Source organism: Platalea leucorodia (genome assembly GCF_965183815.1).
Source record: "Platalea leucorodia genome assembly, chromosome: 17".
NCBI lineage: Eukaryota > Metazoa > Chordata > Aves > Pelecaniformes > Threskiornithidae > Platalea > Platalea leucorodia.
Window position 1 is genome coordinate 4354315 of NC_138839.1, and position 13177 is coordinate 4367491.

At 45.2% G+C, this 13177-nt stretch overlaps 1 protein-coding gene across 1 annotated transcript in view; it reads right to left on the minus strand.

Annotated features, from left to right (window-relative positions):
- SAMD11 (sterile alpha motif domain containing 11) overlaps positions 1–13177 on the minus strand; it is a gene marked incomplete at its 5' end in the record, with an annotated part of 125574 nt that overhangs the window by 63367 nt on the left and 49030 nt on the right. Inside the window, 1 exon segment of the mRNA XM_082329064.1 lies at positions 12639–12689. Within this exon segment, the coding sequence (XP_082185190.1) occupies positions 12639–12689 (51 nt within the window).

The following is a 13177-nucleotide window of genomic DNA, read 5'->3' on the forward strand; positions in this document are numbered from 1 at the left end:
AAACTGTGAAAACCCAGTCAAAAATGTATGACTGTCTTTGAAGGGATGCAAAGCAGGAGATTGATGCCAGGTTTGGAAGAGAAGGGAGACTCAGAAAAGTAGCATGGGAGGAAATAAAACTGAAAAATATTTCTTTTTAAATATGTTTCACTAGCTCTCCATCCCCTTAACGATCACACAGTAAGTGCAGGGATTATATTAAATTTTACTGATCAATACAGCTGCCATAAAACTGTCCCGACCCTCTGCCCCTCCCTACAATAAAGAAAAAAAAATCCAATATGCAAAAGGAGGAATGTCAGGGCTTGCAGGGGGAAAGACGCGAGGACATTGATTAAGCCAGGGAAAGTGGAGATCAGCGCAGGTGTGCACCCATGCGTCCTCCGCACAAACCCTCCCGTGTCACTCTGAGGAACACACATGGGGTTTTCTCCTTCCTCATTCTCAGCCCGACCGGACACAAGTCCGGTTCAGGAGTGGATTTCAGTGGTGCCTCTGGCTCAGGTAACCACAGACTCTGTTTACTCTGCAGTGACGTCCTTCTACACACCATGCACACCGTTTCTACCCAGGCCAAGTCCCTCGCCCGGCCAGGTCAATACGCCAGGAACGATAAACAGTTTGCAGCTCCAAGGAGATGGCGATATTGCCAGAACCTGCGGAAACACAAGTGACTTTTTCTTCTCTGTCGACCTCCTCTCCCCTCTCCTCACCATCTCCCCAAAGGACAAGTTTCTGGTGTAAGGATCAGACCAGTGCCACGGCCAGGCTGTTGTCAGAGCCATTTAGCAACAAGCGGACAGGGCGAGTGTGTCGCTCAGGGCTACCCAAACTGGAGCATACGCCCAGGGACAGGACAAGCATGTAAATCAGTCAGTGACTGTGTGAAGGGAATAATGAGCTTTTTATGGAAGCCATTAAAAGGAAAACCCAGATTGGTCTATAAATACTGTTGCATCATTATAGCTCTGAGAAACAACCTTATGTAACAGCACAACTATGTAATGTCAGGACTGGTGTAAAATAACAACTCAAAGGCTCTCATATTTTCTAGTTAGCGTTTTTTCTAAACCCAAAACAAAACTAATAACCAATTCCCGAAGAAACACATGCACTCCAGCCCAGCCCTTGAAAAAAAATCCACCTTCTGTCTGCCTGCTATGCGCAGGTAAATCTGGGGCCCGTTAAGAGGACCTCGACAGACAGACGTGACCTGGGGATTGCCGGCCATTGTGCTGCCGCAAGAGAAATACCTGACCGCAGCTCCCACAGAAATGCCACCAGTATCACTCCTTTTCCCTTAAACTGCAATGTCCAGCCTCTGTGGGCCATTTAATCACAGATTCATTGATTTTAAGCCCCAGAAGGGACCGTTAGAGCTACCTCGTCTGACCTCCTGCACAGAACCTGTCAGAAAATCACCCCATCGTACTCCCAGTTAATAGCGGCAGCTCGGAGTGAACAAAAGGTGCAGCCTGCGTCTCTGCCCACCAGGAAGCAAACAGAGACCCTCCACCTCAGAACCCCGACCACGGAGTCCAGTGCTCCGGGAGTAAAACGGTCTGTTTATTCCCAAGAGGTGATGAATCCTCTCAGCTTCTTCCTTACTAGTATGTAAACCTTCCTACCCAGACAAAAAAAGCACGTTTCACAAGATGACCGCTCTGACTCCCTGCCACATGCGCAGCACCAACTCAGGGCAGTGTTAACCATCTTCCAGTCCGGCAGAACTGAGAGTCATCTTGGGATAAGAAATTCTGCAAAATAACTTTCTCCTCAGCGTGTCTTGGTTTGCCCTGGCATGGCCTTTGAGTGCCAGAGGTCCTTGAGCAGACAGGCAAGGTCACCGTCTCTGACACTCCCAGGCAGTAAAACCAGGGTCACTGAGTCAGCAGAAACAGGGAAGGGATGCGGATCAGGGAAAGCTCGCAGCTCAGACCGATCTGGGCTCTTCCCCTCCTCCCTCGCTCCTGCTTATCACCTTGCACACAGCTCTAAACATCCAGCAACATCTCCCTAATCACACAGCGCGCAGCCAATACCTCTCCTCGCAGGTCGGCGGTGGACAGAACAGCCAGAGCAGGATAAGACCTAAAGCTGGGCACAGGAGGATTTGGGTCAAGGATTTGAAGGCTCTGATCAGGTGACTAATAAAGAAGTGGATGGGGCCGAAGGGTGCAAGGGGGAGCAGCAGAGTTTGTTTCGCTGTTAAACAACAGGCAGCATGACCCGCTGACAGGCTGTGTCACTTTTCCATCAGAGACAGGCAGATAAGCCCCAGGCAAAGAAGCTGGATGCAAGCGAGCGTATGTATGTGCAGCTCTGAGGAGCAGAGGGGCTGCCTCCTTCCTCCAGACCTCTCTGTGCCTTACTGCCTCTCCCCATCCCACTTCTCACGCTCCAGGACCTCTCTGGCATAAGCTGGGCAGCCTCGGCTCCTCTGACCTGCCACTTCATGAACTGCAATGTGGCAAACTGCCGGGAGGCAACCCGCCTTGTGATGCGCTTTCTGGCTCCCTCTCCTTATTTCCCAAGTTCGTCTCTGACTTCCCTATCTGCTGCAAAAACCTAGACCGCGCATCTACCTGGCGACTGACATTTGTAGCCAGCAATGTGTTCAACAGCACTTTCACACGCTCAACCAAGCGCAAACTGGCCCTGTTATTCAGGGATCCAGCTCGGGGCCTGGTGAAGGCAATGGAAAGGCTCCCACCTACCTCCACTGCCACAGCAGTAAGCTGTACCCCAGGCGAGTTTTGCACTCTAGACAGAAGACAGAAGCATCATTTCCAGCAGGCAAAGCTCAGGGCACAGTTGCCTCTCGTTCCTTGGCCTTCTTGGTTATATTTTTATTGCTCAGTCTTTTGGTTGCCTTTTAAAACTTCATCATTAATTAAAAAATACTCTCAGTCACTCTCTTAGACATCAGTCTTGAGAGACCTTGACAGACAACAATATACCAGCACCCACTTCTGCCTCTCGGGTATCTCCACCTTCTGATGAGATGTCACCCGTCAGACACAGGCAAAAAGGGAAGGAACGGGGAAAGGCAAGGGAAGGGAAAAGAGGAAAGAGGGAGGGGTAAACAAGTTTTACCAACTGGAGGGAGCTGAGAGGCCTGAAGATCCCCACCCCAACCATGGGCAATACAGCCCTAATTCTGCCTGCAGACTTCTCTTGGGGAAAAAAAAAAAATCATCCTGCAATTTCCCAAGCAAAATGCTCATAAAATTTCATTAATGCTCATGACAGTTCATAAAAATGATCCGTAGAGCTGGCGACTCCAAAATTAGGTGGAAATAAGTATAAAGATGTTTTTATTGTAATCCTGCTTTGTCATTCGGCTCTCTGCAAGCCCATAAATAAAAATGAGATGGAACTACACCACATTGATGCTGGACTAGAGATGGGGAAGAGATAAAGCACTGAGATGAAGCACAAACCCAGTCTGTCATTACGGGCACCTTATTCTGATGGTTGGTTTTGACACCTGCCCATCTGCTAAGGTGCCACAAAAGCATCTGGCAAGGGGGATGCCCACACCAGACATTTTAGCCTCAGATTTTCCCTCGTCTGCAGTAATGCAGATAGGGCTTCTGAGTTTGAAAAACTATCAGACAGGCCTAGTGCATCTTGAACCCTGCATTTCCACCACAGTTGTAATCTTGGAGCCAAAAAGCTTACTGTGCAGCAGGATAAAGGAGCACGGTGACGTCTGAGAAAAGGAGAAGGGCGCAAAGCATTAGAAATAATGAGAGCCTGAATCCAAACAAGGTAGGGAAAACCTTAAACACAATCAGTCACTTTACTACTCCTCCATCACCCGCAGGATACGCCAGCCCTCCAGATGAGACACCTCACCCAGACTTGTAAACAAGTACAGGGATTACAAAAGCGTGGTGTAAGCACTGTGCAAGACCCTCGCTGGCAAGGTGTAGCTCCTGGGAAGCACCATCCCCGTATGATGCTTGCATTCCTGTTCATAGCAGCCTCCTGCACTTTCTGCCAGCCTCACTGCCCCTGGCTCTCTCTGAGGCAGGACACCTAAAGGTCTTGTGCTATTTTCCTCTCATAAGGACACTGAATCCAGTACCCCAAGCTGGCAAGAAGCCTGAAGGTTAGTTACAGTCTTTCTCCCACCTGCCATTTTTTCTTAGTGCAGATGTGCACCCAAGCACACACATGACTTGTCCCTTGAAAACATCTTTGACTTCTGCCTTCTACGCACACACTTGTTGGGCAGCAACCCAACACAAATTCACCAGAGTTCAGAAGGATTTTCCGTAATGGTCCATCTTCATCGGCTCATCTGCCACAACCACTACAAGGGTCTGTGCATTTTTCCTCTGAACATCCATCAAGCCCATACTATTGATCACCCCCTCCCCGAGCACAGGCTACAGCTCACCTTGGCCACTAATAAAAAAAGTTTCACTAAGAGAATAACGAAGGCAACCATGGCAAGCAGAAACGCGTTTGGAGAGTGGGGTGTTACATACTTGTGACAATCTCTTATTTTGAGTCAAGTGCACTTCATGAATAACTAAAACCATCTCCATTCTGCTCTTCCCCTGCCTCCTCACTATACAGACCTCGTGAGTCAACCTCCAATACTTCATGGACTCCTGCAGCTCACATTGGATCCCTCCCTCATCCTAGAGCTTCGGTGTCTCTTTGTTTTCCTTTACATTATTTCCCAGGGGCTTAGTGTGTTCCCATGCAAATTTCTAAACCCTTCTTTCAGTTCCCCAGTTTGTCATTAACATCAACCTAATCACCCCTGCTTACCCCAAATTCCCCCAAGTTCCTAGGTCTCCCATGCTGGATCTCCAAACTCGTCCCTTAAAAAATCCTTCCGAAACTCTGTTACTTGTCAGAATCCAAGTCACACCCAGCTTCACCCTCTGCGCTAAGCAGCTGCTCGGGCTCCACGCATGCAAGTGCAGGGAAGGGCCAAACGATTCCTCTGCCTGCAGCACCAGGCAGCCCGGAGGTCCTGATTTTTCTCCTGACAGATTTTTTTGGCACATCTGATTTGCACCAAAAGCAATGGGCTTGTCCTGCTGACATGTAGAGTGTTCCCTGAAGTTTTGGACTTGTCGAGATGCTGCGTTCCAATGTTCCGCAGTAACAGACAAATAGAAATGTTTTGCTCAGCCAATAAAAAGAATGTGTCGCTGACACGCAGCTGGTGTGCCTAATGGATATAAAGTCTCTTTAAATATCCCAAATTCTCTTCATTTTCTCAATTCATTAAGCCGCCTGCTTTGAACTGATGAAATATTAAAATACTCAGATGAGCTATTTTAAATGGATGATAGGGTGTAAGTTTAGACAATGAACAGTGGGAACTGATGATCTACAGAAATCACTCACATATCCAATGTATTAAGGACAAGGCAGACTTATATTTGAATCCTTTCAATTTCACAGCAGGGTGTGAAGAGGGAGGTCGGAAAACCTCCTATTCCAGGAACATGCCCTTCAAGTTTTGATCCAACATACAATCTAAAAGCAGAAGGATACGATTTTCTCTTTGATCGCTGTATGCAGCTGAAATATATCAAGAATGCTCCCCAAAAGCTGCAACCAAGCTAATGTATATCTCAACAATATACCCAGGTCTTAAATGCCTTCACAGGCTCAGTTTATCCAGAATCGTTTCAGTTCCCTACAAAAGGTCCATCGTACCCCCCCCCCCCAATGACAGAGACAGTAAAGAGATGACAACATCCTGGGGATAAATATGAAGAGCATTACTCTTGACTAAACATTCCCTCATCTTGTAGGTATCTAACAGCTTTTCTCACCTACCCTATTTGAAATATAACTGCATTCTTCTACTTTACAATGAAAGCTAAAACTAGGTTATCAGCTACCTATTCACCTTTAGCATTTCTCTGAATCTCTGCTAATACATAAACGGTCTCCTTTCCCTAACCCATCCCTATAGCCAAATGAAGCTTCCTGGGAATGAATATAAGAGCAAAAAGTACTGCTAATGAAATAATGATGAAATAATTATTTCAGATGAAATACTGAAATACTTTTCAGCAAACCAACAGGTAGTAATGTTCTCCTCCCTGTTCATCTGTTCTTCCCTACAAGTATGTTCCTTCCAGAATCTGCACGAACAAGGCCATAGATAAGGCCTTGTTTGGCCTTATCCCTACAGGAACGGGAAAAGCAGAAGCTACCCAGGTAACTCTGCTCTACACGACTCCTTGAAAATCCCAGGCCTAATTCATGCACTCACGTGGGCCTTGGGGAGCGTCCTGCCAGCAGCCTCTGTGGAGTCTAGGAATATAAGCACTTCTAGCGCTGAATTTCATCAGTGCCTTCCAGCAAGATGGTGTCAAGAACGACTTTCTTTGTTTCCTGCCAGTACAAGTCTTTTGGGGAGTTTAGATCCACAAATAAAGGGAAACCATATACTCTATAGAATAGAGCCAGAAGTCTGTCCTGTTGCCATTTGAAGTCCCCAAAAAGCAGCTGATGGAACATTACGCCCATACGTAGGAGCTCCTCCCATTTTACCTCAATATCTACACTTTCAAACTTCACATGGATGCTTTGTGGGTGATCAAACACAAGCAAAGCAAAGGTTGCTAACATTTTTTTCTAAAGAACTGGAGGCTTAGCTCCTTGGCTCAACCTTCCCAAACACTCCTCATTCTGACACAGAAAGTTCTTGTTAACGTCTATCAACTATGTGGATTTGGGGTGGATTTACTTTACTTCTCGTCTTTCAGTTAAACAAAAGAACACATCCATTTACTTGTTGGGCAACTATTGTTTAAAATCAAACAGGTATGTCACTGTTTGATGAACAAACTGAGTTCACCCATCTGGAAAGTCTTTTCCTTCCAACGTATTGTCTCCATATAAGCATGCCTTGACTGCCAACAACAGTGGCATTAGCCAAGAGCTTCCTTGTATTTATTGGCTTTGCCTTCAGGAACCACGTCCTGGTTCACAGCTTTAACAGTTACAAAGGTGAGAGTTCTTTGTATATTCCGCCAAGATGGGGATTAAAACATTTCCTTAAGCAGTCTATGTCCCAATGCCACTGCAGAAATAATCCGGAGGGGGCAAAGTCAGCCTCATGTTGAGTAAGTGTCCTCCCCATACCAATCCAGAAGTCACGGTTAATACATTCTGCGGTCTTTCACTGGGATCTTTTTAAGCTCTCTATAGCATACAGTCAAGAGTCAGCTTCACAGTTGTCCTTCAAAGTCATCATGAGTTATGGAAACAGCTCTGCAGGTCTACATACAGTTGGTATCTCACCAGTCTTCTCTGTCCTGACTTAAATCAGATGGGCAAAATCTGACTCGCTCTGTTTAGTTCAGCTCACTATCAGCTTTTTCAACTGGGGCTACTGCTTCAGCCCTGCTGTCCGTTGGTGTCAAGGCAGAAATCAGTGACTGATATGGAAGGGCGAAGGCAGGTCCCCATCGGAAGGCACTCTTGTCCCTCTGCCACTGTCTGATTTTTCTGCTGTAGCTTAAAGGTGCTTATCTGACAAATACCAGCTCTTTTAGCAGCAGATGCTGAAGACTACAGGGCATAAAGGGGTCACATCTAGCTTCCAGGTGCTAAAAACTTCTTGTGACCTTTTAGTACCTACTTCAGGTCTCCTAGATTAAAAGGCAAAAGCTTACTAGGAAAAATAAATAACTAAATATATAAATAGACAGCCCAGAAGCCATCCTATATCAATCCTTAAAGGGCAGAGCAGCAGGATGCTCTGGCACTTGATAACGTTACCTGCATCACACAGCAATACTTTCTGCTGAGTCAGGATCAGCCTTGACATGTTCAGAACCATCTACTTTTCAATTCTCCTCTCCTGCTTTCTTTTTCTCTCCCTGTGTATCTTCCAAAGGAATGAGCTACATCAGTGAATTTCTCTTTAGTTTTCTTCTCCTGTATTTTTCATCTGCTTTTTCCACTTGGCCTGATTTGTTTAATGTCCTCTTCCTTCCTGACTAACCTGTTTCATTCCTCCTTAAATACAGTTTTCTAAAAAGTGTGCAGCTGCACCACATAGACCAAATATGTACACGTAACAATCCAGTGTAAGCACTGCTCTTTAAACTCAGTTCTGCCCGAGTAAGGGTTTATGCTAGGGTTAAATCAAGGTGGAAAGGCCCACTAAATATGTTATAGTCAGATTTAAACATACACACGCACAGCGATACACAGGCTTTTGGTCAAATGTCTGTCTGTCTGTCTAACACACATTCTAATATGGTTCATGCCCATCCAGAAAGGCTGGTTACACACCACTGTAATCTTTGCTTAAACTGTGGTTGTTAAATGCATTTTATTTGCTCTGGGCAAACGATGCCTTTGTTTTCCTTCCCTCTCCTTATGCAGCCTTCATGTGGCATGTACCTGGATAAAATGATCCCCTGGCAGGCCCAGTAAGCTTGGAGTGTCCCCTCAAGTGGCTTTTTGTTCATACAGCAGCGAAGAGACTCTCTTGCATGCTCCTGCCTCTTCCTTTGTCACGGTTTTATGCCTGCACCAGCGCAGGACTTTGAAGACAGAAATGCTGCCTCGGATATTCTTTCAGAGTTTGCTTACCTCGCAGCCAAAAGCTGAAGCGTGTGGCTGAACGTCAAGATGGCGAGCTCAATTCTCTGCTATGCTCCTTGTCTTTTTACGCAGCTTTAGCCAAATTACGTACCATCTTCTTTCCGACCCGTCAGGCCATCTTTAACACGGGCAACACTGAACAACTCTTGATTTCCTTGGAAACAGGGATGGCTTAATTGCACTGGCAGTGTCTTGAAATTCTCAGGTGGGCAACATGTTTATTCCATCCTGAGCTGCATCACTGCATGGTATTAACATGCATGGCCTCTTATCTGCTTCTCACTCACCTCCCTGCAGTTCCCTCAAGACATCAAGTGGCAACAAATAGAAGGAAAATCCTTTTCCTCCCCGGAACTCTTTTTTATTCCACAATTTATTTTCATGAGATGCCTCAAACCTCAGAAAGGTAATCCTGCCTGTGGTGCTGAGCAACTGAGACCCACGCTGAAATCAACGGGAGCGGAGAGTAGGCATCTTGTGGCGGAGACCAGGCTTTAACCTTGTGTTTACTATTTCAAAATTGGACAGGCATGTCTTGAAATAAAAGGAGAAGTGCATCATTTACTGAACAACTTTAACACATTTCAGCAAATTATTCCAGGAACAATATGGCCATACAAGGGAATTCTACCTTAAAAAGGCAATGTTAAAGGAAGTCCAGCTGTAAACAAAAACTTAAACCTGTGTTAACTTCAAAGCTTACAAGGGAAGGGAGCAAAGCACCTGGCAAGACAAGGAGAGATCCTAATCTCCCCTTTCAGGACAATTGCCCTACCTGGAGCTTTCAGTTCTTTGCATATGGAATGATTTGTACCGCAGACAGCAATTCTAAGGTGGCTAAAGCCAATGAATCCAGGTATCCTCTGACAACTTGGAAAGGAAGATCAAAGACAAACTTAGGACAAGGAGGCAGATGAATTAAGATGGCAGTTCTCAGACCTGCCTGATTTAAAACAGCACGGTGACGGCGTGTATTCATGCAGGTGTGGCGCATTGTGATGGTTTCCTGGCATGGGTTTGGGACGACCTCTGCAACTGCCATGTGCTGAACTGTGCCGGGCACTGAGAACAAAGGTCAGCTAAACCTTTTTGCCCACCCTGTGATGTATTTTAGATATGCCAGATGTTTTACAGAACTGTGTGGCAATTTGGGTCACGTAAATACATACAACCTTTTTCTGCACCAACACAGAAACACACAAATGACTTTCTTTGCCCCATAGCATAACACGTGGTGTTTTCTTCTGAACTAGCTGGATGGGCACAATTTGGGATAGCTAAACTAACCGTTTGATCTGCAAAAGCAAAACTTCTGTTCCCAGGAGGAACTACTGATCTTTCTGCCAGGAGAGAGCTAAACTGAAGGGAACAAACAGTTAAGCTGAGGAAGCCCCAAAAGCGTACTTGTTGACATAAAAATCGGACTGTTATTTTATTCTATGCATTGAAAGTCTAGAATTTTTTTTTAAGATAGGGATTCTAATTTCCAAAGGTGTTTGCACCCTTAGTTGCCATTGTGCAGAATTGTTGTTCACATGGCTCTTAATTAAGGCTTGTGTCAGCACTTCCATTACAAACCTCTGCCTTTCAGGAGTTTATAACTCAGCCATAAAACTTCGCTCTAGGCTGAAATTTATCACGAAAGGATCTGCCTGGAAGGAATCCATTCTTTTGTATTTTAGAGTCCCAAAAGCTTATAGCAACAAACCAGGGATTTTATTCTAAAGGCTGCCATACAAAAAACTTCAGCTGTTTTTTATAGGAGTGCTGGGTGAGATTTGCCTGCTAGACTGGCTTCTGGATGCTTACTGATCAGGGTGGGGTTCTGTACTCTTAACATCCTAAGTTTTAGGAATTAAGGGGTTTTATGCTTCAGGGCCAAAGTCTGTGCTTACTTAAATACCAGTGAATACCTCTGCCCTCACTCGTTCCCTAACGGAGTATGAATCAGTACAGATTTCCCACCCTTCGCTCCCCACTGCCTCCACTGAAGCTCATGGGGATGCCAAGACTTAATTCATGCTCCAGTACTCGACTAAATATAGACGGACTTGTCTCTCCAAGTGCACAGTTTAGGCTATGACCTTCACACACCAATGTTGCCAACAGAACAGTCCAAACGGTCCTCAGGTTGGGGCAGGGAGGGAGTGGGTAGGTGTGAATGGGTTAAAATGACAGAGACTCTTTGTCCTTCACTTCCCTGCTGCCCAATTTCACTCCTGTGCCACAGTTTTTTGGGGAGCACACAGAACATGGACAGAACTTGTTAATACAGCATTTGAAGGGCATGTGATGGAGATGGAAGTAATTTCTAATACTCTCTGCTCCTGTAACTGATGCTTACATTTGCAAAACATTCTGAGGCTCACAGATGTAACGGAGAAATGCCCACATCAGCCGCAATACTGATAGGTACGTCTCTCTAAAGCTCTTAAACAATGTCCTCTTGAGTAAACACTACATTTGCTGCACTGAGTCTTATACACATTTAGACTTGTCACAAAAGTAATCAGATGAAATTATTTGCACTCCCTTGTCCAGACAATCTGATCTCCACTGTGTATGAATCGTTTCTTAAATGTTTGTGAAGTGTCTAGCATGCAGTGGGCACTTCCACAAGTAGTAGGAGTAGTAGTAATATTTTCCTACTGGTTTTAAATCTCTAACTGAACAGGAAGTTTACACAAAGCATCAGAAACTACTTTTAGCAAAACAAAAAAGTTACTAGTGGCCTGCTATTTGCAAGCAGATTCAATGGACCAGATCCTGATTTCCACAGTCTCCACATACGTATGTAGCACATGCAGAACCAGATTCCGGACTGCGCTGCACCCCATCCACCTCCTTCTGTTCTATGCTCCCCAAGAAGTTTCACAGCTGCACAGATTATTTTCTCTTGTTTTAGAAAACAAGCAGCACCTGCCAGGCTCAACTATTTCACTCTGATGTGGCAACTGAGCATAAAAGAGAAATTTCAAAATTCCAGCTTTCTTTTTCTAGTACAAAGGCAAATTTCTGCAGCTCTATTTTTAAAGGGTTAGAAAAGTTTATGACTACTAGCAACACAGAAGGAAAATGCACTGTGCTCGGGGTATCAACTAACCCAGAGGTCACAAAGGAATATTCATGTTTGTAATGGGTATCTTCAATTTATGAACTTCCACCTTCTTATGGTATCTGTTACTGCAGGAGATCAGAACTTAAAACCTATATACCAGACAGCTTTGGTAATCCTTCTCTTCTCACAATTCAGGCTTCTATGTCATTTCTTTTATTTATGCTTTGTAAAACACTTGTCATTTTTTGAACATCAACTTTTTCCCGAGGTGACTTGTAAATACCCTTGCACTGCACTTTTGCAGCTGTAGTTCAACCCAGTCATACTTCACATTGCAAAACGCAGAGTCCTATTGGCTCCAGTACTTCATACTTCAACACTGCAGTCGATGCCTACATGCATAAGTTTTTGCAGGACCAGGGTGTCTCAGTGGCATCATATTATCTAAAGCCTCTGTCATCCAGTGATTCTTGCCACTTGCAGTCACAGGCCCACCTTTTAAGGTAGCACTGCTTTAAGTTTGCTACGCACAACACTGCAGCTCCTGAGCGATTCAGGAGCATCCCTCAGTTCGGCCTTCAATGAGCCTTTTGTGCAAAGAATCACTTTTGTAAATGAGATGCAGACTGCCGTGTCTCTTATGTCAGGAAACAGATCTGGGCCACCCCAACCTTGCATTCTTCCAAAAAGGGACCAGAGTAAACATATCAAAACCAATAATGGGCTTTCTTTACAAGTCTAATCAATTCTCTCTTCCAACATAAGAGAGACTGTTTCCCCCCCCAGACAACTTTCCCCAAAACAAAAACAAAAGAAAGGACATGTGGTAAGGGGAGAAAGAGGAACAAAGGAGAAAGAAAAAAACCTGCAGCACTGACAGTTAGAAATGTTCATTTACATCTAACAGCATCCATATGCCAGTAACGTATCATAAACTCTTAGCCTACCATACAAAGAGGGTGCCCCAAAATGGTACCTGCAAGAGGTCTCTCGGAAGGAGATGTTTAAATCCCAGTGGGTGTGTATCCTGTCAACAAACAAACAGAGAGGTCAATGGCACACGCTGAACACTGCATCTCTTGCCACTTAAAAGATCAGCTCCATCACGACAACCCACCCGTGGTCCTCTCAAACTCCCTCTCCTTAGCTTTAAACCACAGCTACTGCCTTCTTCCGAGCTGCGGGGTGCTGTGAGGAGCCACGCCGCACACTCGTGGCAGTCCCGAGTGCCACAGCGGGCCACACAGTGCTGTAAATGAGACCTGCAGGTGCCGTACAGCGGTGAGAGAGCTTCTCTTTGCTGCATCCAGTCTCCCTAATAGGTGTAGGGACTTCAGGATGTTGTCTCAACTAATAGGGCACGTTCAGAAGAAGCAGAAAGAGCTAAGCATTGACATTTTATGAAGAAAACCCAAATATGTCTGTACTGTATTCCCTCCTCCACACCCGCCCCAGCTGTAAATAAATTATTAGCAATTTCCCACCTCGGAAATTAATTTCACATATTCTGTCACT